The sequence below is a fragment of the Labrus bergylta genome, chromosome 18 (genome assembly GCF_963930695.1).
Source record: "Labrus bergylta chromosome 18, fLabBer1.1, whole genome shotgun sequence".
Classification (NCBI taxonomy): Eukaryota; Metazoa; Chordata; class Actinopteri; order Labriformes; family Labridae; genus Labrus; species Labrus bergylta.
This window is the reverse complement of record NC_089212.1, coordinates 26,732,652-26,757,705: the sequence shown is the minus strand read 5'-3', so window position 1 is coordinate 26,757,705 and position 25,054 is coordinate 26,732,652. Positions and strand designations below refer to the sequence as shown.

The 25,054-nt window shown below is 46.9% G+C and overlaps 1 protein-coding gene across 1 annotated transcript in view; it reads left to right on the top strand.

Moving 5' to 3' along the window:
- Positions 1-25,054, top strand: part of pcnx1 (pecanex 1) — a gene marked incomplete at its 5' end in the record, with an annotated part of 39,287 nt that overhangs the window by 5,993 nt on the left and 8,240 nt on the right. Inside the window, 24 exon segments of the mRNA XM_065947664.1 lie at positions 1-1,696; positions 3,374-3,503; positions 7,039-7,232; positions 9,489-9,582; positions 9,834-9,891; positions 10,993-11,225; positions 11,580-11,733; positions 11,965-11,997; positions 15,516-15,687; positions 16,095-16,205; positions 16,414-16,505; positions 17,554-17,663; positions 18,482-18,587; positions 18,662-18,754; positions 20,026-20,176; positions 20,384-20,525; positions 20,861-21,038; positions 21,161-21,269; positions 22,046-22,175; positions 22,718-22,776; positions 23,329-23,544; positions 23,713-23,966; positions 24,054-24,284; positions 24,524-24,624. The exon segment at positions 1-1,696 is cut by the window's left edge and continues 32 nt beyond it. Coding sequence (XP_065803736.1) covers positions 1-1,696; positions 3,374-3,503; positions 7,039-7,232; positions 9,489-9,582; positions 9,834-9,891; positions 10,993-11,225; positions 11,580-11,733; positions 11,965-11,997; positions 15,516-15,687; positions 16,095-16,205; positions 16,414-16,505; positions 17,554-17,663; positions 18,482-18,587; positions 18,662-18,754; positions 20,026-20,176; positions 20,384-20,525; positions 20,861-21,038; positions 21,161-21,269; positions 22,046-22,175; positions 22,718-22,776; positions 23,329-23,544; positions 23,713-23,966; positions 24,054-24,284; positions 24,524-24,624 — 4,847 coding nt within the window.

Here is a 25,054-nt window from a genome sequence, read left to right as displayed (position 1 = left end):
GTTCCCAATGACTCCTTCGCCTCCTTGCAACCTTCCACCTCCCTGTGTCCGTCGGAGCTGTCGAGGGAGCCGGCTGATCTTTGTAACTCTGCTGCTTATCACTTCAGCCTGTCGCACTCGTCCTGCGACGCCGAGCTCACCTCCCACGGGTCCCTGCAGTCTCAGACCTTCAGGAAGGAGCTCCGGTCTCGGGGTCTCCCTCGGACCTCCAGCTCCGCGGGGTCCGCCTTCCCCGACCCGTGTCTACCTGACTTTGCTTTGTACCCTCCGCCCAGGAGAGGCGGCCTGGACCCCGTGTGCGAGCTGGAGGCCGCCAAACCTCAGCGGCCGGGTCTGTGTGGGAGAGAGGGGGCGGAGCGGCTGCACCAGCAGGATCCAGCTGTGCCCTCCACCTCGGGGATCGAGTGTTATCGGCACAAGGAGCCGCGCAGGGTGGCCCGCTCCGCCTCCAGGGAGGCCGGGGAGGGCAGCTCAGGACTGTATCAGGTAGAGGGGGGCGGTGGTGGTGGGAGAGGCCCGGGTGGGGGAGGGAAGTCCCAGGGAGGGGAGCGCAGTGCGGACAGCCTGAGGAGTCTGAGTACTCGCAGCAGCGGCTCCACTGAGAGCTACTGCAGCGGCACAGACAGAGACACCAACAGCACGGTCAGCAGCTTCCACAGCGAGCAGACGAGCTCCACCCACGTGGAGAGTCTGCTCTCTCTTTCAGGGGACGAGCGCGTGCGGGACAGAGGAGAGGCCGCCTCCGCTCCTGCAGACAACAGGACTTTGAGCCTGGGCAGTATCAGCTCTCGGGGTCTCAGTAACCTCCCGTCCAGGGAGGCCAATAAAAACCCGCACGCTAACGAGCTGACTGCTAAACCGCCTGCTGAAACACAGACGGCGCCCGCGGTCCAGGAGCAGGTGGAGCCTGGTCGGGGTCAGGAGGAGCCCGGTATCAGGACCAGTGCTGATGGCTCAGCGGGTGTAGCGGCCACAGAGCCGGAGCAGGTGAGAGATGACTCTAAACCAAAGTCAGACAGCATCGTTCAGAGGACTTCTTCTTTGTCCGCGGGGCGCAGCGCTCGCCGGCGGACGGGCAAGAAAAGAGCGAGCAGCTTCGACGCCAGCCGGCACCGGGACTACATGTCTCTGCGTGGCATGGCTAAGCCTTGTAGCGCGGTGTTCACCGGGGGCGGGGAGGAGGACTCCAGCGATCAGAGCGAGCTCAGCTGTGCCTCCAGTCTTCACTCCGCCCACCACCTGAGCACAGACAGCTCCTCCAGCAACACCTCGCGCTCCTGCCACTCCCCCGAGGGGGGGTACTACAGGACCCTGAAGGGGAAGCACACCGCAGCCTCCTCGTCCTCCTCCGCAGTCAAAGCCGCCGCGGGATCCGAGGCAGGCGTGCAAACCAGAGGGAAGCGGCGCACCTCTCGGAGGACTCCCAGCACGGGCAGCGCCAAAACACACGCCCGGGTGTTGAGTCTGGACAGCGGGACGGCCGCCTGCCTTAATGACCCCGGCCGCCTCGGAGCGCCCGCCGGGCCTCGGGCCCTCACCACCTCCAAGTCGGACCTGGAAGCCAAAGAAGGGGAAGTCCTGGACGCGGCCTCCCTGCTGGGTCGGGCCTCCCAGCTGGAGTCAGTGACCCGCTCCAGGAACAGTCTGCCCAACCAGGCGGCTTTCTCTGAGCCTCAGGATTCAGCTTCTCTGCGGGGTACGTAGCACACACACATCTCTGACACACCGAACACAAAGAGCATGCTCCCTGCTCTACGACTGTTCTGATGTTTATCAGATGTTTATTTATTATGTGTTTTGAATCACTCTGTTATTTTTTTTCAGAATCAGAAATACTTCATTAATCCCAGAGGGAAATTTGATTGTTACAGTTGCTCCAAAACACAACATATAGCAGTAGAAATATAATAATAAAAATATTAATCAAATAGAATAGGAGTATAAGTAAGGTTTCAGTAATAGAGTCAGATGGAATATATCCACACATTATCAAGATTATTGTACTGGTTGTATATTGCACTTTGTTATCATTAACATATTATTCATTATTATTATTATATTGCAGGTTTAATAAATAATGAGTTATGGTGGAGGTTACAGTTTTTCAGTTATTTTTATTCATTTGTATTTATTTGCGACTGATCTGAGTATTGAAAAACTCTCCAGAAAGCTTCAGCTCTTCTAGCAGAGAGAGTTTGGTACTTTTGTCTTTCTGTTTAAAAACTTATTTTTATAATCCAGCGATGTGTGTGTGTGTGTGTGTGTGTGTGTGCGTGCGTGCGTGCGTGCGTGCGTTGAGGTCACACAAACAGCAGCTCTCTGATTAGTGTCACACACACCGAGGCTGCAGCACATTCTTCACACTCACAGGAAGTCGTTGTATATTTTAATGAGTCTCTCTTTGAAAGAAGTGAAACACAGAACATGTATAGAAGGCAGACTTCCCCTCCAGTCTTCAGGAGTTTTGGGAATAAAAACCAATTGTTGCTCCATACTGGGTGCTGCTCTCATATCTGACAAACCGAGGGGCGTCCAAAACGGCCGTGTGGGGGCGTGTCTTAAAAGCGCCTACCTTCTCTGGTCCAAACAAATCCAGAGCATTCAGGAGCAGAATCTAAAGTTAGAAGGAGGACATACTGGCTGCTGCATTGTTGTCAGAGAAGCCAGCACTTCAACATAGCATGTTTCCTTAATGATCAGAGAGTAAGATACCTTTATCATCTCACTCTCTACACAGCTCACTGATTGGACCTTTAAGCAACAAGTTGATGCTGAGGACAAAAATACTTTGAAAAGACTAAACTTTGGGCGAGTAGCCAAGAGGTTAGTGTAGCCGCGCCATGTATTCCGGGTAAGACGTGCGTGCGTGTAAGGATTTTAAGGTCTGGTCTAATGAATACAGCCTCAAACATGATAATATTTGCTGCAATTTGTTTCTCTAAAGCAGCTTCCCAAAGGCAGGACTTACATCATCGTGCTAGCCTGCGTGCTAGCCTGCGTGCTAGCTTGCGTGCGTGTGTGTCCTGCTGTGTTTGCCTCTCTGAGATTCTGATTATTTCCTGTTTTAAAGATTTCTTGTTACCGTTGTTGCAAAGTGCGTCTGAGTTTGAAGTGTCACGAGATGGCTCGTCAGCAGGCTCTACGTTTCTTTAAGCTCGTGTCAGTGTTGTTGTTTCTCTCGGGTGTTTGAGGCGTGTTGATGACGTGCTGCAGGTTGGAGCTCGACGCCATGAGATCAGTCGGTCGTCAGCCTCCATGTTTGTTATTCAGTTTGATTTGATTCTGAGATTTTGTTTGTTTGAAATGTCGCTGATTCATCTTGTGTAACCACATCCTCTCTGATTGGCCGATGCTGTCTCTCTCCCCATGACAGCGCCGGGGAGCGAGGAGACGGTCATATTTCGGCGTGAGCGTAGCACGTTTCGTCGGCAGGCGGTGCGGCGGCGACACAACGCTGGCAGTAACCCCACCCCGCCCACCTCTCTGATTGGATCTCCTCTCAGGTACGCCGTGCATGGAGCAGGGGCTCGTGTCTGTGCTCGTGCCGCCTGGCGTGAGCATGCTGCCAGGTGGCGTCCCCTATCTTCTCGTCTTTCTGCATGACGTCTAACGAGGCGCCCGGCGTCTCCACTCTGCATGTGATGTCTCTCGTCCTCCTTTCTCTCCAGACTTCCCTCCTTTCATCCCGCTATCACGCCATCTGATCTCTACAGTTCCACGTTTTGAGCTCTGATCAAAGAATGGAGTCCTCACAAACCCAAAGGCACACGCTCTGACACGCCGCCTCCTCTCAGAGCGGCACATGATTCGCTCAATAACACAGACAGCCTGCTGTATCACGTGGCTTTGCCCTTTTGAGCGACCTTTCTCAGAAGAGACGAAGACGATACTGATCATTAAAACAAATCAAAGTGTGACTTCACAGGAACATCCTGTTTTTATTTTTCACTGTCAAGAGTCCAAACTGCTCATTAGAGCTCTGCTTCCTGCACCTTTACATTTAGAGCTCAGCTTCTTGCACCTTTATATTTAGAGCTCTGCTTCCTGCACCTTTACATTCAGAGCTCTGCACCTTTACATTTAGAGCTCAGCACCTTTACATTTAGAGCTCTGCTTCCTGCACCTTTACATTTAGAGCTCAGCACCTTTATATTCAGAGCTCAGCTTCCTGCACCTTTACATTCAGAGCTCTGCACCTTTACATTTAGAGCTCTGCTTCCTGCACCTTTACATTCAGAGCTCTGCACCTTTACATTTAGAGCTCAGCACCTTTACATTTAGAGCTCTGCTTCCTGCACCTTTACATTTAGAGCTCAGCACCTTTATATTCAGAGCTCAGCTTCCTGCACCTTTACATTCAGAGCTCTGCACCTTTACATTTAGAGCTCTGCTTCCTGCACCTTTACATTCAGAGCTCTGCACCTTTACGTTTAGAGCTCTGCTTCCTGCACCTTTACATTTAGAGCTCAGCACCTTTATATTTAGAACTCTGCTTCCTGCACCTTTACATTCAGAGCTCAGCACCTTTACATTCAGAGCTCAGCTTCCTGCACCTTTACATTCAGAGCTCAGCTTCCTGCACCTTTACATTCAGAGCTCAGCACCTTTACATTCAGAGCTCAGCACCTTTATATTTAGAGCTCTGCTTCCTGCACCTTTACATTCAGAGCTCTGCTTCCTGCAACTTTACATTCAGAGCTCTGCTTCCTGCACCTTTACATTCAGAGCTCAGCACCTTTATATTTAGAGCTCTGCTTCCTGCACCTTTACATTTAGAGCTCAGCTTCCTGCACCTTTACATTTAGAGCTCAGCTTCCTGCACCTTTACATTTAGAGCTCAGCTTCCTGCACCTTTACATTCAGAGCTCTGCTTCCTGCACCTTTACATGTAGAGCTCTGCACCTTTACATTCAGAGCTCTGCTTCCTGCACCTTTACATTCAGAGCTCTGCTTCCTGCACCTTTACATTTAGAGCTCTGCTTCCTGCACCTTTACATTCAGAGCTCTGCTTCCTGCACCTTTACATTCAGAGCTCTGCTTCCTGCACCTTTACATTCAGAGCTCTGCTTCCTGCACCTTTACATTTCGAGCTCTGCATCTTTACATTTAGAGCTCTGCTTCCTGCACCTTTACATTTAGAGATCAGCTTCCTGCACCTATACATTTAGAGCTCAGCACCTTTACATTTAGAGCTCTGCTTCCTGCACCTTTACATTTAGAGCTCTGCTTCCTGCACCTTTACATTTAGAGCTCTGTACCTTTACATTTCGAGCTCTGCACCTTTACATTTTGAGCTCTGCTTCCTGCACCTTTACATTTAGAGCTCTGCTTCCTGCACCTTTACATTTAGAGCTCTGCTTCCTGCACCTTTACATTCAGAGCTCTGCACCTTTACATTCAGAGCTCTGCACCTTTACATTTAGAGCTCTGCTTCCTGCACCTTTACATTTAGAGCTCTGCTTCCTGCACCTTTACATTTAGAGCTCAGCACCTTTATATTTAGAGCTCTGCTTCCTGCACCTTTACATTTAGAGCTCTGCTTCCTGCACCTTTACATTTAGAGCTCAGCACCTTTATATTTAGAGCTCTGCTTCCTGCACCTTTACATTTAGAGCTCTGCTTCCTGCACCTTTACATTTAGAGCTCAGCACCTTTACATTTCGAGCTCTGCACCTTTACATTTCGAGCTCTACTTCCTGCACCTTTACATTTAGAGCTCAGCTTCCTGCACCTTTACATTTAGAGCTCTGCTTCCTGCACCTTTACATTTAGAGCTCAGCTTCCTGCACCTTTACATTTAGAGCTCTGCTTCCTGCACCTTTACATTTAGAGCTCAGCTTCCTGCACCTTTACATTTAGAGTTCTGCACCTTTACATTTAGAGCTCTACACCTTTACATTTAGAGCTGACACATTAACAGATATTTTGTATTAAGGATGCAGGATCAGCCCCCCCCCCGTGTCACATCTCTCGCGTCTTTCTATCAAGGTCACATTTCTAAATGCTGAGCCTTCAAAATGTTTAGCAAGAAAAACAAGCGTGCAACCTGCCAGGGCTCAATAATCGTGCACAACTCCAAAACTTCCACAAGTCCCTCCCTCCTCGCCTCCTCCCCCCTCCATCCTCCCTCCTCGCCTCCTCCCCCCTCCATCCTCCCTCCTTGCCTCCTCCCCCCTCCCCTCCGCCGTCCCTTCACCCCACACTCTGTTGTTGTCTTGTTGGTGATGCAGGGAACTTATTCACACACACATTTCCCTCTCTGTATGGAGACTAAATGATTCATGCTTTCACTTTGAGCTCTTTAACATCTCTGAGAATAAACTCCTGCAAAACTCTGACGCTCGTAAAGTATGAAGCTTCACTTTGAAGTAAAATATGAAGAAATATTTCAAATTGATTCCTTGTGTCGAGGATGCTCTGTAGTGAACATCACTTTATGATCGTCAGGTATATTTCCGTCCGCTTGCACCTTCAGCAGAACCTCAGAGGAGCGTTATATAAATCAGAAGAAGGAGAGCGAGGTCGCTTTGAGGATTATCTGTCCAGACAATCCTCCAGTTTGTCAACTTGATTATTTCACCGCTCCGTTCTGGAATCATAAACATCAAACATGTTTGATGTTTATGATTCCAGGTCGGGCTGTCTCCGACAGAATACCTGCAGCAGCCAATCAGAACGAGCGGCCCGGGAAGCGCCACCAACCGGATGTTTGCGTCACTTTAAAAGGAGACTTTTTAAAATACTTAACGATTGCGTAGACCACCTACCTTTCTGCCACCGGTTGGCTCCGCCCACAAAACATTTCTGCTCGACTGTAAACACACTGGGAGAATAATAAATATTTTTAAAAAAGAAACTACAAAGCCTTTCCTTCTGACACCACCATGACAACCAGCATGTGCATCATCTTTAACCTCTCTGCTGTGAGATCACCTGCCCCCCTCCCCCCTGTGATATTGTTGTTTATCAGCAGACCCCTCCCCCTTCGGCCTCGATCTCTTCTCACCTCCTCACCTTCTCCCCCCTCTCCTCCCACAGTCTTCAGGAGGCTCTCAGCCAGGCCTCCCAGCCTTCTTCTTCCCAGGTGAAAAGTCAGCCCTCCAGAACCCCGTCCCAGGTGACCGTGCTGAGCACAAGCGCCTCCCTGCTGGCCAGGAATGGAAGCACACACCTGGAGGGTTCTCAGGACAAGGCCTCGACTGTGGGCGCTACCAGCCTGCAGGACGACTTCGGTAGGGAGCGCAGGAGGAGAGGGGGTTCAGATGATGGAGGGGAGTCGGTGTGCAGTGTTTCAGGAGGTGGATGTGTCATGTTTGTGCTGCGGTTGCTTTTTGAATTCTTGTTTGGACCGCCGCTGCGCTGCCTTTGATGCTTTGGGGTTGCTTGAAAAAGAGCGAGCCACAGATATGATTTCAGCGGAGCAGCATTATCCACGCTCGCTGAACTGACGCAATCAGTCAAGCCGAGCGCCGTTATTCACGCTCCATTTCTCTCTGTGATATTTAGTCTGTAGCCAGCACTTGACCTGGTGGGGCTGCTGCTGCTGATGTCTGTGTACGTAAACATGTTTCCCCTGATGGACGGTAATGATGGTAAAGAGAGACAGAGGTTGTGTAAGGGCTGTCTCGTGTCCTTCCTCTGAAGCAGCGCTAAATGGATTACTGCTCCAGCTCATAATGTGACCCAGAGCGCCATGCACTGATGAGACACTCTGTGATGTGAGGCTCTGTGCTCGTCATCTCACACTGTTGGTTAGTAACTCTGCCCGATCTGTGCAAGACTTCTTTGTTTTTAACGCTGTCTCACTTAGAGCTCATATCCAAACGGCAAACATCGCCTGATTGACGATATCAGAATCAGAATCAAACAAATCCAGAGCATTCAGGAGCAGAATCTAAAGTTAGAAGGAGGACATACTGGCTGCTGCTTTGTTGTCAGAGAAGCCAGCACTTCAAGATAGCATGTTTCCTTAATGATCAGAGAGTAAGGTACCTTTATCATCTCACTCTCCACACAGCTCACTGATTGGACCGTTTCTTTCACTTTGTGACCGTTACTGAGAGTTTCACATCTTCAGTCTGCAGACCATAAACATTTGTGTGTTACTAAATAATTTATAAAGATGTAAAAAAATAATTCTCCTTCAAACTTCAGAAAACATCTAAAGAAAAGATTTCCCTTCTCAGTCCTGTCGAGGATTTCTTGCTTTGTACACTTTGGAGTGGGGTCATGTCCTTAAGGAGAGATTTCTGTGCTGTGAGGCGTTCCTGAACGTTCACTTCCTGTTCCACCATCGATCCCAGAAATGAAAATCTGGAAAAATGACTGACGGGGAAGGAGTGAGCGAGACGTCGAAACCTCCATATAAACATTTCATATCTAACTTTTTATTATATTTATTTTAATAGTTATTATAGATTAAAAAGGTAAACCGCTCACAGACAGATGTCTAATTGTTCAGCGGCTCGTTTCTCGTCATCTCGGCTGTTTTTCTGACAACAAAAAACCCAGTAATGTCGTAGAGGTTTGGGGTTTAATGTAACTGCGCTGGGAACACTGTTACCATGGCAACCGCTCATTATCCCCCCTCTTAGAGAGACTGCAATGATTCAGGAATCACTTCAGGATCTCTAAACGCTCATGAACACATCGGTTTGAGAAGACAAGAAGCTCTCATCTTCATCCCTCACTGGGAGCTTCTCTCGATGTTTGCATCCTCCTCTATTGATGTTAAACTTTGTAAACGTTGTTACGCTTCTTGGAGACGGTTTATAGTCCTCCTTCTGACCTCAGCACAGGATGCTTTTTTATGGTTTTTATTGTCCTAATGTGAAAACAGTTTGAGAGCTAGAGGATGCAAACCTAACAGAATAGGAGAACTGAGACATGGACGGGGTTAAACTTCAACATGCAGAGACATCAGGGCGCTGTGGCTCAGTGGTTGAGTCGGTCGACTTGCCTCCCTGGCGGTTTGATCCCCAGCTCCTGCTGCCACATGACCAATGAGTCCTCGGGCGAGACACTTAACCCCGAGTCACTCCCTCTGCTTCATCATCAGTGTGTGTGTGCATGTGTACGGGGTGTGTGTGAGATTTCATCTATGAATGTGTTGATGTGTGTTTTAATGTTGGGGTGTGATGTTTATGGTGTCAGGTAAGGGAGCTGCAGTCAGGGTTTTGGGGTTAAAGGTCAACTGCTGGTGGCTTGTGGGTAGGATCTAGGCAGAGGCTGATGGTACCGTTTGGTTTTTGTCGGGTCGAGACCCTCAGGAGGGGACTTGACAACAACACATCAGGAACAACCTGACGAGCAGTTTACTAAAACCTCCTCATTGATCCCGTTAGCTCAGATAAACGTTTTGAGTTTGATTCTCTGCATGTGAGATCATTTTCTTTTCCACTCAGAGTCGCTCTTTGCTTGTTTATTTGTGATCTAACTTCCCTTCTCTCTCTCCCTCCCTCTCTCTCTCTCTCTCTTGTTTTTTCCAGGAAAGCTCACACCGTCCTTGTACGAGGCCGGCGGGTGTGACATGTCGCTGGTCAATTTTGAACCTGCAACCAGACGAGCCTCCAACAACGTGTGGTGAGTGACAGACTGACACTCACCCTCTGATTTAAAATGTAAAGTAATCTGTGAAGAGAACGAGTCAAGGTCAACATGTCTTTACACGGTGTGACAAACAAAACAACAAAAACATGACAGTACAAAGCAAAGCAGGAAGCTGATTGGCTGTTTGCTTGGAGGTCACGGTGAAATGAATCATGATTTAAGAGAGATAGTGCAGCGGCTGCTTTTGTCTCATCAGCACGCTTTGTGTGTCTAATGCCCTGCAGGGACACCGACTCCCACCTCTCCAGTTCTACCTCAGTTCGCTTCTACCCTCATGACCTGGTGAGTACAGAACCAGTGAGCTGTGTGTGTGTGTGTTTAATAGAGCGAGGCCATGAGAGAGAGAGAGAGTGCACAGCCTGCAGAGAATCACAGAAAGACAAACTGACACAAAAACAAACAGTGTGTATTCCCCTCTGCAGATCTGGGTTTTGAATATTTCTGCAGATTATTTTTGACTTTGTGTTCAAACTATTCCCTTGGTGTTTTAGCTGCCGGTCTCTAATCTTCCCATCTTCAATCAAACTTTATTTATAAAGCACCTTTTAGACAAATTAAATTTCAGTTCAGTGCTTTACAACAGTGCAGAAAAGTTATTGACTAAAAAGTAGTTTAGAAAATCATTGAGAGACTAATGCACACCAATAAGAATTAAAAATATATATATAAAAATAAAATACGACACATAAAAGCAATAAAATATTACATTTAATACATAGGAGAAGAATATTTAAAATTGTAGTAGGGTAAAAAAGACAAAACAATAATGTTAAGATTTGAATTTATATAAAAGCCAGACTGAATAAATGAGTTTTAAGACTGCGTTTAAAAAATCTCAATATAGAATAGAATAGAATAGAATAACTTTATTGATCCCAAACTGGGACATTGTTACAGCAGCAGGTTATCAAAGCAAATAAAACAATATAAGAATAGATACATAATAAGAATTTAAAATCTAAAAAAATAGGAATAGATTTATACATTAAGGATTTAACTTAACATTCTTACTGGTTTAAAAAGAAAACGAAATACAACATTTATTCAGGCTTGTCAACTGAATGTAAAAATACTTGCTGGAGGTAAGAGGTTTAAGTTTGCAGATTCTCGGCTCCTCTCAGGAAGGTCGTTCCACAGTCTCGGCGTCAAAGCTGAAAGCAGCATCACCAAAGGTTTCTGTGAGGCGCATGTGTGAACAGGTCAGGAGGATTTCTGCAGCCGTCCTCCTGAAGTGATCCAGATCTGTTCAGGAGTGTGAATGTGAAGCTGAAGAGAGGTGTGTTTGATCATCTGCTCATCATGACCCCGGTGGCTGTGAGTGCGTGTGTTCCAGGTGGTTCTGTGTAGTTGTTGATGTAAACGTCTTGCCTGACCGGTGGACAGATCTCCCTCCCTCAGATCCGTCTGAACCGTCTGCTGACGATGGACCCGGAGCTGCTGGAGCAGCACGAAGGAGATCTGAGTCCGGAGCTCCAGGACGCACCGCTGGGACACGAGGACCCCGCCGCCGCCAACGCCGCCGGCAAAGCCCGGCAGTACTACCGCCTGTGGCTCCTCCCCTTCCTGTGGGTCGGCCTGCACTTTGACCGGCTCACGCTGCTGGCTCTGTTTGACAGGTGCGAGAGCCTTCATCATCGTTCATAGCTAACGTTTCACTAAGCTAAAGGCGGTTTAAGACCATTAAATCTTTGGTTTAGCGAGCTGCTCCCTGATTCCGTCCAATCAGAGAGCGTTCTCCTCGCTCATCACACAGGCTAGTCCTCTTGTAAACGTCCCTGTGTGAACACAGAGCAAGCTCGAGGTAATTATGTAACAAACTGGTGATTCAGACCAGAGCAAACGATCTAGAGCTGTGCGGGTAGATAACTCAGATTGTACTGTTTTTAAAACGTTATAACTAAAAGTTTGTACAATTTGGACGACCCCGGTGACCTTGGTGTGACCTTGACTTTGTGTCCTTTGTGTTTCAGGAACCGTGAGGTCTTGGAGAACGTGCTCGCCGTGCTGCTGGCCGTCCTGGTGGCCTTCTTGGGTTCAGTGCTGCTCGTTCACGGCTTCTTCACCGACATCTGGGTCTTTCAGTTCTGCCTGGTCATTGCCAGCTGCCAGTACTCCTTACTGAAGGTCAGTACTCTCAGCTTCTTGAGTTTCTTAGGGTAGGGTTAGGAATCAAACAGCGCCCAGCGTCTTTTCCTGAGCGCGTTAATGGGACTTTAAAATGATTCAGTGTAATGAAAGTTTGTAGAGAAGTGAAGTGATGTTTGAAGAGGTGATAAACTGAAAGCTGTTTTTATTTAAGCTGATATAAATCTTAGGAGTTTGTAATAACACGTGTTTTTCTTCTTGTATCCACAGAGTGTTCAGCCGGACTCCTCCTCCCCTCGCCATGTGAGTGATCCTTCTTTTACAAATGTTTTACAAATGTTCTCTGTTTGTTACATGTCCTGGACATGCAAAAAGGAGTGAATAACTTTACTATAGCTAACGGAAGCTCACCACCCATTAGTTAACTAGTCTACTCTTTCCTAGAACTAAGTGAGAGCTCACTCCCTACCAGCTGCTATTCTACTCTTTCCTAGTACCTGGAGCTTTGTAAAATGACTCCTCTAACACCCTTTGGAGGACAGAGGACTTGTTATAATCACAGCCCCAGGATTATCTGCCTAACATTCATTTCTAGAATAATTAGATTCAAGAATAACCCCTGGTACAGGACTCTAGATTACCCCCCAGAGAGGGAATAACTGTAATCTCTCCCGCTAGGATGTTAGGTGTGTATGAGGTGTGTAGTAAAAGTCAGTAGAAGTGTGTTGTGGTGTGACAGCTCAAGCTTACCTCCTGAGGTTCACGGGGTCCTTAAGGGAGACTCAGGTCTTTGTGGTGTGAATGACTTCAGTCAGAAAATGATTTCAAAAAGTTTCGGAAAATGTATTAAAAAACTTCAAATGATATTCCAAATGAAAATACAAAACAGTAAAAGTAAAAATATAAAAATGTAAAAAGAAAAGCAAAACTCAAAGATCAAAGTCTAAACCTGAGAGTGTAGACACTTGAGGTTTTAAAAGGTCTCGGTCTCAGAGACTAAGTCCCGTGACGTGACGTGGAGTCCTTTAGAAAAGTAAAAAAGAACCTCGATCAGCTTTTCTAGCCAAACCGTCTCTCTTTTTCAAGATTCTGTAAAACCTCAACAATTCATATTGGCAGAAACGAGGTACATCCCCAGGTGATACTGAGTTCATCTGTGGTTTTAGCTGGAAGACCGTGAAGCAGGCAGATACTCAGAAACGCTGTACTGCTCAATGTATGGCACACGTATCCTGACCTCACAGGTGCAGAGGCACCGCGGGTGTGTGCATGATTGACAGGATATGACTATATGACATATGAATTAAATGATAAATGGATTAAATGATAATAAAAAAAGTAAATATATGGTAAAAACAAATTCAACATTTGCATAACTCTTTCTGATCTTACAACAACATCACATCTAACATGGCCGACCAAAGAACAGAGTCCGACTCTGGAATGACAACAGAGAGTCAAAGAACATCCCGCTGAGCAAGACAAGAAGAGCACTAAGCTGCTTCTTCATGCTGAGGCGGCACGGTGGCTCAGTGGTTAGCTCTGTCCCCTCTCTGTGAGGAGGTTCCTGGTTTGAATCCCCGTCCTTCAGGAGTCTCTCTGTGAGGAGGTTCCTGGTTTGAATCCTCGTCCTTCAGGAGCCTCTCTGTGAGGAGGTTCCTGGTTTGAATCCCCGTCTGACGGGAGTCTCTCTGTGAGGAGGTTCCTGGTTTGAATCCCCGTCCTTCAGGAGTCTCTCTGTGTGGAGGTTCCTGGTTTGAATCCCCGTCCTTCAGGAGTCTCTCTGTGAGGAGGTTCCTGGTTTGAATCCTCGTCCTTCAGGAGTCTCTCTGTGTGGAGGTTCCTGGTTTGAATCCCCGTCCTTCAGGAGTCTCTCTGTGAGGAGGTTCCTGGTTTGAATCCCCGTCCTTCAGGAGTCTCTCTGTGAGGAGGTTCCTGGTTTGAATCCCCGTCCTTCAGGAGTCTCTCTGTGTGGAGGTTCCTGGTTTGAATCCCCGTCCTTCAGGAGTCTCTCTGTGAGGAGGTTCCTGGTTTGAATCCCCGTCCTTCAGGAGTCTCTCCGTGAGGAGGTTCCTGGTTTGAATCCCCGTCCTTCAGGAGTCTCTCTGTGAGGAGGTTCCTGGTTTGAATCCCCGTCCTTCAGGAGCCTCTCTGTGAGGAGTCTGGGTTCTCTCCGGGTACTCCACTCTTTAGTTAAATGTTATAAATATGTCGATCTACACGTAAAGTCTCCGGCTGTGAGGTGCATGTGTGAACAACCAGCTGAAGAGTGCATGTGTACAAATGGAGTGTTTGTGTCCTCCCTCCTCTGCGTCAGTAGCTCTGAAACGGCGTCTTTTATTAATGCCGCTCCCACTCAGCTGCAGGCACGAGCTTTAAATAGCCGTCCAGACTGTAGACCGCAGCTCTCTCTCTCTCTTTGTCTGTATCTCCCTCTCCTCCTGTCATCCCTCTTTTCTTCTTCACCTCACCTCGGGGACTCTGACTCGTCTGACGACGACTTTTTGTCTGTTTAATGTGATTGTTGGTGTGTAAAAAGCAGGGCAGCCTACTGGGTTGAAACCTGCTCTCTCCCTCTCCCTCTCTCTACCCCCCTCCCTCCCTCTCTCTCTCTCTCTCCCTCCCTCCCTCCCTCCCTCTCTCTCTCTCTCTCCCTCTCCCTCTCTCTCTCTCTCCCTCTTCCTCTCTACCCCCCTCTCTCTCTCTCTCTCTGTCTCTCTCTCTCTCTGTCTCTCTCTGTCTCTCTCTGTCTCTCTCTCTCTGTCTCTCTGTCTCTCTCTCTCTGTCTCTCTCCCTCCCTCTCCCTCCCTCTCCCTCTCTCTCCCTCTCTCTCACTCTCTCTGTCTCTCTCTCTCTCCCTCTCTCTCACTCTCTCTGTCTCTCTCTCTCTCTCTCTCTCTCTCTCTGCCTCTCTGTCTCTCTCTCTCTCTCTCTCCCTCTCCCTCTCCCTCCCTCTCCCTCTCCCTCTCTCTCCCTCCCTCTCCCTCTCTCTCCCTCTCTCGCTCCCCCTCTCTCCCTCTCTCTCTTTTCTCCTGTGTCTCTGACGCCTCTGAATGAATTCTCTCTTTCTTTGGGGAGGATTCCTGCTGGAGTGAATTCATTATGGAGTCTTGCGGATGATCTTATTTATTTTGTATGCTTTTCTCCACAGTGCATCACACATTTTTAGTCCTGCAGGGCATGCTGGGAATTGACTCCCTTATTTAGTGTGTGTTTGCTGCAAAATCTCAGAAACCCCCAAAGTGTGGCCTGCAAGGCAAAACTACTGGAAGAAATGTTACTGAGCGGTTTAGATTTCTAAAAACATAGAAGAAGAAGGCCTGCTCCACTTTTCAGAAAATGTGTGCTCTAGGAGATTTTCCCTTCATGACATCACAAAGGGCAGTAGCCCCTCCCCCAGGTGGGTGACACTCCCACAGCTAGGTGTTTGTTCTGCCCACTGAGTCTGCCTTCTCACCGTAAACAATAGGACATGGAGCGAGAAAGACTGAGTACACCCAAGCCCTTCAAGAGAGGGGGCGTGGTCAGACACAGCTCATTTACATATTTAAAGGTACAGACACAGAAACAGCCTGTTCTGAGCAGGGCTGAAATAGAGGGGTTTATAGACATGATCAAATACAGGATCAGAGTGGATTTAGAACAAGAAACTTCACACACATGTTTTGAGGAGCTCTGACACTTATTTACACTGAAGAAGAAGAGGAGAATATGTTACCCCAAAGATCCCCTTTAAACATTCAGAGCTTTGAATCCTACCCTGTGTATTCAGGACTGATAAACGATAAAAGCCGTTAATTCTGACCTTCTTGTCCTTGCAGGGTCATAACCGCATCATAGCGTACAGCCGGCCTGTCTACTTCTGTCTGTGCTGCGGTCTCATCTGGCTGCTGCACTACGGCAGTCTGAGGACCACATCGTCCCGTTTCACCCTGTACGGAGTCGCACTCACCAGCTCCCTGGTCCTCGCCTCGGCCCGGGACCTTGTCATTGGTGAGCGCACACACACACACACACACACACACACACACACACACACACACACACACACACACACACACACACACACACACACACACACACACACACACACACACACACACACACACACACACTTCAGGGTTAAATGTGACAGAACTATGAAGACTTAACCAGCTGGTGGAGACGGGTCTCAGGTTCTGTCTCTGTGTCTCTGAGCTGTAGTCTCGTTTGTTTATTTGTTTGGAGATGATTTCCTTCATTAAAGAACCATCAACATAAATTGCAGTTGCGGCGGCGTCCCCGGAGACTCGTCTCTGTTCTCTCACACGTCGTGTTCTGAATGTTTTGCAGCCTGCAGTCAAAGATGTAAAACAATAAAAACACAGTGTTGTGATGTTCCTGATCTTGTCCCCCTGCAGTCTTCATCCTGTGCTTCCCCATCATCTTCTTCGTCGGGCTGCTGCCGCAGGTCAACACATTCGTCATGTACCTCTTCGAGCAGCTGGACATCCATGTGTTCGGGGGCAACGGTGAGCGCCTTGATGATTTATGACTTTCTGTCCTCTGGTGACTGTGACCTCCACATGATGAGACACACCCCCCCCCTCCCCCCTCCCCCCTCCTGCCTCTTATACTTGATGACTCCTCAGGCTGAATCGCTGATTTGCATTCTGCCCGGCCTGCTCGCTGTCAGGTTGAGCGCCGCCGTTGCTGACATCCTCTCTGCTCTCTTTGCAGCCTCCACCAGTCTGCTGTCAGCGCTGTACAGCGTCCTGCGCAGCGTGGTCACCGTCGCTCTGCTGTACGGATTCTGCTACGGAGCTCTGAAGGTGAGAAAAGACCGACTTTGAAATGTAACAGCTCTACATCTGAGCAACACAGGGATGTGAATCAGACTTCTTTAAATCTTTTTAAAAGAGCAGAGTTTACGCCTTTTGGCCTGAATGGGAGGGCCTGAAGTGCATCACCATACTCAGACCCTCCCACTTACAATATATGGATACAGAAAGTTTGGGACATTTATCAAATGGAACAAATTACCTACTAATTAAGACTCCAAAAAGAAACTTTCACAACAAGATGGAGACCTGTACTGGCTTTACTAATGCAGTAGAGAGCGATGTTGCACCATTTCTCCCTGGGGTTGACTTCACACCTGTACTTTGACACGTGATATCTTTGAGTGGATTAGAATTTATTTCTTTACGATTACAACTTTTATTTCTGATTTTCCTTTCTCCTCTACTTTTATGAACATTTATTTATGTACTTGTTTGCTCATGTGTATTGTTGTGTATATGTATATTCTTTGGAGTGGACATTTTGGTTTGTATTTTACTAATCTATTTCTGCTGGCTTAATATCCTAATGTAACTATACAGCTGGAAAAAGAAAAAAAAAATGTCATATTGTAATGTTGTTGATGAGAAAAATGAATAAAAACTATGAAAAAAAAAAAAGAAAGAGCAGAGTTTGAAAAACAGGGACAAGAAACTAGAGCCATCAAACTAAAGAGCCAGACGACCTCTCAGAAGTGTTGATTCAGAGATGTAGCAGTGACCTGTTGCACGGGAATATTCTTTGCATGCATCAACATTCATCTATTTTTTTCTCCTCCCTTTATTTGCTTTTTTCCATCGGTGATGCTAAGTTCGCTGTGGATGTAAAAAAATTAATTAAAAAAAGTTATAGTGTGTCAAATGCTCAGTAAGGCCCCGAGTCCGCCTGGCGTTTGTTTTCTGAGCACCAGCATCTTTAGTTCAATTGTTCTAAACGAGAGAGTGTTTTCAGAAGCAGGCTGAGTGCAGATTCTGAATGAAGAGTCAGTGTAGAGAGATATTCTAAATCTCATATCGATGTTGTTGTCTGTGTTTTCAGGAGTCGTGGGAGCCGCATCACATCCCCGTGTTGTTCTCGGTGTTCTGCGGCCTCTTGGTGGCCGTGTCCTACCACCTGAGCCGGCAGAGCAGCGACCCCTCAGTCCTCATGTGAGTTCACAACGACCCTCCACACACTCTCAAGGTTTTCTTTTTTCATCAGCACAGCTCATATTTTTCTCTTTGTAACTGTATTTTATCCCTGTTGCATTCATAACTGCGCTGTAATTATAACTGAACTGTTTTCTTTTTCTTACCCTTTTTATCTTTATCTCTGTTGTTTCTAAAAGCCTCCCGTCGACAGCTGTTGCAAATTAGCATTTTTCTATAAATACTAAGAGCGGTGCATCTGGAACTTGTGCATGGTTAAATGTTACAGAACCAATGTTACTGTATGTCCATGTGAAATAAACAAATAAGTAAATGACTTCAAAGTAGCATTTGAATATTTTCCTGGCGCTGACCCCGCCCACCTGGATCATGCACACAAAAAAAAACAGAATATCAACTTGACCTGCATCCAGGGCCGTCTCCAGGATCTCTGAATGAACAGATCTCACTTTGTGATTCTGCAAAACCGAAATCACAAAGTGAACAAAACTTACAACAGAGTCTTTCTACACATTTCATCCATCACATCGTGATAGATATGTCACAGTGCGTGGCTTCACATTGCGTTTCAGCGCTGCAGAAGCGTAAGTGGTACAGCATGTCGACACACGGCAGGACATTCTCACACACACACACACACACACACACACACACACACACACACACACAATGTTGATCTGACATTACACATCTCCACCCTCTTCTCCTCATAACACCTTTGTTCCTACCTCTGATGGCGGCTCATATGTGAGCTCCAATCGGTCTCAGTGAGTTCTCCTTCAGTAATCACTTTGTGTCTGTTGCTCCTCTCTTCACAGCTCGCTCATACAGTCAAAGATTTTGCCTAATTTAAAAGACAAGAACCCGGAGGACCCTCTGTCAGAAGTCCAGGACCCTCTGCCCGAAAAGCTCCGAGCCTCGGTGGTGAGTTCGACTCCTTCATCAGCTCTTTTCAAACATTGAGTGAAGACATTTTAAACGTTTCTTCCCCCCCGCAGAACGAGCGTCTGCAGTCTGACCTGATCGTCTGCGTGGTCATCGCTGTTCTTTACTTCGCCATCCATGTCAGCACCGTGTTCATCGCACTGCAGGTACAGAAAAAACTTCTTTTAAGAATCTCTCACGCTTCAGCCTCTTCACAGCTGGAGGTCAGAGCTCTCAGAGGACGACGTTAGACGTAAAGGATCACTAGATGAACTCCAAAGAAAGTATACAAATCACTGGAGTTACATGCAGGAAGGGGGTCAAAGGTCATGTAGTGGCTATTTGTCCAAAAACAAACAAATCTAAATAAACTAATATCAAACATAATCAAATGACCACTGATGCACCATTTATTTAAGTAAGAGGCAGGTAGAGGACCAGCATGCACCTGGGTGGGCACTATGGTTTATTTAGAAACTAAATAAAGTACACTACATAAAGTAAAAAACCACAGGCCCACCCAGGTGCATGCTGGTCCTCTACCTGCCTCTTACTTAAATAACCTCTGGTGCCCACAGTGTTACCAAATACCTAACAAAAATACTAATGTAAAAATACATTTACTAAACAAATAACCAGCAAAAGACAATATTAGTAAACTAAATACCAAAACTAATTCTAACAACAATGAAATAGCTCCAACAGGTCGGATTTGAACCCTCGGCCGTCTGCTCTACATCCTCCATACATGCACATTTAAATTCCCTTAAAGCAGAGCCTCAGTGTAACTGTGTGTGCGTGAGTCTGAGTGAGCTTGTGAGTTCTTTTTAAAAACAATTTTAGGTGAACAAAATGAAACAAGAATATATAGACATAACAGACATGACAACTAAACGAGAACAAATAAAGACAAAAAATAAAAATAAAATAAAAATACAACAGACAAAATACCAAAACACAAGAAAAGATTCAGAGCAACAATACAGACAAAATACATTTAAATGAGATGAAAGTCAAGCAATGATTTATATGTTCAGGTAGTGTGTTAGAAAGGTGTGAATGTGTTTGTGACAGCGTGATGCATTAAAGTGCCGAACTTAGTGGGGAGTAAAAAAAAAATAAAAAATAAAAAAAAAAATATATATATATATATATATATAAAAATGGAAAAATTAGTTAGAGAGAGAAAAAAATGTATATATGCATGTAAACATTAATGGAAAGAAAATAAATGTAATGTGACCATCATAAAAAGAGAGGTGATGGTAATAAATATATACATACACACATATGTATCAATATCATATACATGTAGTGAATAAGTTTACATGCATGCAGTATTATAGAGCTATACATGAGTGTGTGAGTTGTGATCACGTCGCTGATGAGATCTGGATCTGTGTGTTTGATGATGTCGTCCGTCTCTCTGCTCCCTCAGCCGTTCCTCAGTTACGTCCTGTACGCTCTGTTGGGGACGGTCGGCCTGCTCACACACTACCTGATGCCTCAAGTCCGCAAGCAGCTGCCCTGGTACTGCTTCTCCCACCCGCTGCTCAAAACCAAGGAGTACTACCAGTTTGAAGTCAGGGGTGAGTCCCGCTCCTGAAGGTTACCGCTCTGTGATTTTATTTATTTATTTATTTATTCAAACAAACAATAAAGTTAAGAAAAAGAAACAAATGTTGAATGAAAAGGAGCAGAAAGAAGACTCTTTCACGAAGCGTTAATTAAAACAAATCAAAACACTTCATTCAGTTACTAGACGCCGTCTGACTCTTGTTGGCTCCTCCCCTCAGACGCGGCTCACGTCATGTGGTTTGAGAAGCTCCACGTGTGGCTGCTGTTCGTGGAGAAGAACGTCCTCTATCCTCTCGTCATCCTCAACGAGCTGAGCGGCAGCGCCCGAGAGCTCGCCAGTCCAAAGAGACTCGACACCGAGTGAGAACTCTGATTTTATTTCAAAGTGTTTCCTGTTTCTCTCTAGAGGTCGATAACTGACAGGTCAAACTGTTTTGTCATTTTATTGTGAAATCAATTTTTCTTTTTTATCCAAACTTACCGTTTAAATAAAACCTGTTTGATCCCGCTAGGCTAGCTGTCCCCCCCGGTTCCAGTCTTTATGCTAAGCTAATCATTAATCTATTTCCTCAAAGTGTTCCTCTGACACTTCTTAACTTCTTTGTAACTTCAGAATAAACGTGCGGTTTCATCCTGATTTTACCGTTAACACCCGCCGCCGCCGCCGCACTGACTGTTTTCTAAACGTCCTTCAGGGTCGGCGCTCTGATGATCACGGTGGCGGGCCTGAAGCTGCTGCGTTCCTCCTACAGCAGCCCCACCTATCAGTACGTGACCATCCTCTTCACCGTCCTCTTCTTCACCTTCGACTACCGCCATCTGTCCGAGACGCTGCTGCTCGACCTCTTCCTCATGTCCATCGTCTTCAGCAAGGTCAGAGGGAAACGTGACGTTCATATTGTTTAGATTCTGATTTAATGCAGATCAGTGGAAGCAGCCACTTCCTGTCCCGATGTTTCCAGATGTGTTCATGAAGCTGCTGTTTGTGTTGACAGATGTGGGAGTTGTTCTACAAGCTGCACTTCGTCTACACCTACATCGCCCCCTGGCAGATCACCTGGGGCTCAGCGTTCCACGCCTTCGCTCAGCCGTTCGCTGTGCCTCGTATCCTTTCACTGCGACCTTTAATCGCCTCGTGTAGACTGAACACGCTCTGGCTTTTTAAAGTAGCTTTGATGTTTATGATGCCTTTGGGAAGCTTCTCTTAAGCCTGGCTCACTCGGTGTGATTTTTGTCGGGGTGGCATGTCAGCTCACACTGCAAGAGTGAAATCAGGACGGAGCGTTGACAGTTGTTAATAAAGTTTCATTTGAAAACTCCAAAGGACGATGGTTGGTGAAAGAGAAGGAAGTGGAAGTTGTTGTAGGATAAAGGAAAGTTGATATAATCGTAGATATATGGAGACAAGTTTCAGAAAAGTGCTGCACTGATGATCTGTACGCCGGGTGGCGTCGTGCCGCTGGTCGCCATGACTACAGTCCTCCCTTGTCTGATTATATTGTAGTCACACACAACTTCTGCCGGACCCCTTCATGATGTAATCATCCAGATTTTAAATTCTAAATACCAAACATGTTTAAAATAAATCGGGGCGTCCCCGACGATCGGCGGGCAGATCGGGGACGTTAAGATTGGATCTTTGGACCGCTCACTCTACGAGATAATCTGAAGAGAGAATCGGGTCAGCCTCGAGTCGGGAGAGACCCTGAGACTGTCGGGAAGAAAGAAGAAGAATCAGAGCTCAAATCGATTATCCTGCAGGGTGAGCCGGGCTTTAGAGCAACGCGTTGTCGTGTTAGGATCTGTAGCAGCAGACTCTGAAGTCCTCACATGTTGTTTCTGAGGCTGTGTGAAGTGATCCTTAACTCCACCCTCTTCAGACTCGGCCATGTTGTTTGTTCAGGCTGTCGTGTCGGCTATCTTCTCCACCCCCCTCAACCCGTTCCTGGGCAGCGCCATCTTCATCACCTCCTACGTTCGTCCCGTCAAGTTCTGGGAGAGAGACTACAAGTACGAAAACATTTTGATTAAACTTCCTCTTTTAAATAAAAGTCGACCTGTTCTGCTGATCCCCGTTTAAACTCTGAGTCACAGCTGGAGGCTCAAACTAAACGTGGTCAAAGTTTCAGATCAGGAGGTAATCGTGTGTTGGAGTAATCCCAGGATGAGTCAGCAGAGGGCGCTAAACGCCACGTTCTGTAAATCACGCCATAGTTCCCCGATATAAAAACCAAGACTTTCAGCAGATGGCTTCAAGCCTCTGAAAGCCCCCCTCAGGAAGGCTTCCAGAGAGCTGACCAATCAGAAGAGAGTGGGCTCATGGGGAGGGCGGGTCTTAAAGAGACAGTAACTGAAATGAGGGTTTTTACTGACGTCAGTATCTGATCAGTCAGATCATGTAAAGCTGCTCTAAAGGTTTCACACACTAACATCATGACAGGTCAACATGAGGTCCAAGGTCAACATGAGGTTAAAGGTCAACATGAGGAGGAGGCGGAGCTTGAATTCTTTTTTTTCTGAATGCTCAACTTTATTCGTCTCTCTGTTTGCAGCACCAAGAGAGTGGATCACTCCAACACCCGTCTGGCCTCCCAGCTGGACAGAAATCCAGGTGAGGGCACTGAGTTCAGTTTAGAGGTCAAGAGGAAGGAGGAGGGGCGCTCTACACCGCACTGACCCTCGCTTTCCTCACTCAGCAGAGCTCGTTAGCTTGTTGTACTGCGTGGAGAAAACGTTGACCTTTGACCTGTGTCAACACCAGAGAAAAACTTAAATTCAGCTCCCAGCGAGCCGTTGGGATTTGAGTCAACCGCTCGTCAACACAAAGCACCACACTTCAGTTTGTCCAGTTTCAAAATAAAAGCACCACACTTCAGTTTGTCCAGTTTCAAAATAAAAGCACCACACTTCAGTTTGTCCAGTTTCAAAATAAAAGCACCACACTTCAGTTTGTCCAGTTTCAAAATAAAAGCACCACACTTCAGTTTGTCCACCATCAAAATAAAAGCACCACACTTCAGTTTGTCCACCTTCAAAATAAAAGCACCACACTTCAGTTTGTCCACCTGCAAAATAAAAGCACAACATGCTAAAAGCACAACACAGTTACCTTGATGTGTTGTTTGTGACCGACGTTCTGTCTTCTTCTCGCCCCTCTCTTCAGGCTCTGATGACAACAACCTGAACTCCATCTTCTACGAGCACCTAACCCGCTCGCTGCAGCACAGCCTGTGTGGAGACCTCCTGCTGGGCCGCTGGGGGAACTTCAGCACCGGGGACTGCTTCATCCTAGCCTCGGACTACCTGAACGCTCTGGTGCATCTCATCGAGATCGGCAACGGCCTGGTCACCTTCCAGCTGCGAGGGCTGGAATTCAGAGGTGAGGGCGGTGTTAGTAAGAAACGCTTCCTGTCAGAGTCACATGTGGCTCCTTTAAGTTTCCTTTTTATAACAACAACATGAATAAGATGAAAAGATAGAAACACCTGGACGATATTCCACAAACTGAACAGAAGCTTAAATGATCTGGATCTGTATTCTTCTACAGGAACGTACTGCCAGCAGAGGGAGGTAGAGGCCATCACAGAGGGGGTGGAGGAGGACGAGGGCTGCTGTTGCTGCGAGCCGGGTCACCTCCCTCACATCCTGTCCTTTAATGCCGCCTTCGGGCAGCGCTGGCTGGCGTGGGAGGTGCTGGTCACCAAATACGTGCTGGAGGGCTACAGCATCACCGACAACAGCGCCGCCTCCATGCTGCAGGTGTTCGACCTGCGACGCATCCTCACCACCTACTACGTCAAGGTCAGCGGGAGACGTGGGCGACTCTTCTGAACGGGCGTGTTTTTCATTTTCTCTATTTTTAAATGAAACATCTCGTCTGTCACTCAGGGAATCATCTACTACGTCATCGCCTCGCCCAAACTGGAGGAGTGGCTGGCTAACGAGACCATGAAGGACGGCCTGCGGGGGTGTGGAGAGAGGAACTACGTCGACCTGGATCCCACCTTCAACCCCAACATCGACGAAGACTACGACCACCGACTGGCGGGCATCTCCAGAGACAGTTTCTGTGGCGTCTACCTGAGCTGGATCCAGTACTGCAACTCAAGACGAGCCAAGGTAAACAACGCCGTGTCACTCAAACAAGATTTTAACCCTAACCCTAAAAGTATTATCAGTGTTTCTCTGACACACTAAGTAGAGTTACATGGCGCTAGATAATTACATTTCTGATGGTATCAGAAGCTGTTTGGACTTTTTAAATGCATGTAAACATCTTACGGACATCTCGTCATCGGAAAAGAACACAAGCGAGTGTTTCCTGACTCTTCCCGTGTCTTTGTTTTGTGTTTTTTTAGCCTCTGGAGAGCGAGAAGGACTCGTCTCTGGTGCTGCTCTGCTTCGGCCTGTGTGTGCTGGGGAGGAGAGCTCTGGGGACAGCAGCTCATCACATGTCCAGGTGATTTAAAGCTCATTATTAGATCACCTTTTAACAGGATAACCCGGAGTGTCATCAGATTCACACATTGATTCTAACTTTAATCAAACAATAACCCTTCATGTTTCTCGTGGCATGCCCGACCTCTGATAAGAGGAAGATAAGGGATGGATGGTATTGAAGTATTGATAATGTTGACAACTTTAAAGGGATACTTCACCCATTAGCATTAATCTTTGTATCATTAGAAACCTGGTAGTATTTTTGAATGGTCGTGCATCCCGCACTCATTTTCCCCTGAGATGTGAAATCTTTGTATTTCTGAGTCTGTAAAGGAGCTTCCAGTGACGCAAGATGACCATTTTTGCGTCACTGGAAGCTGTTGCGGTTAGCGGGGTGAAGCTACAACGCTAGTTCCTCATATTTTCCACCACTGAAGCTACAGACCAAT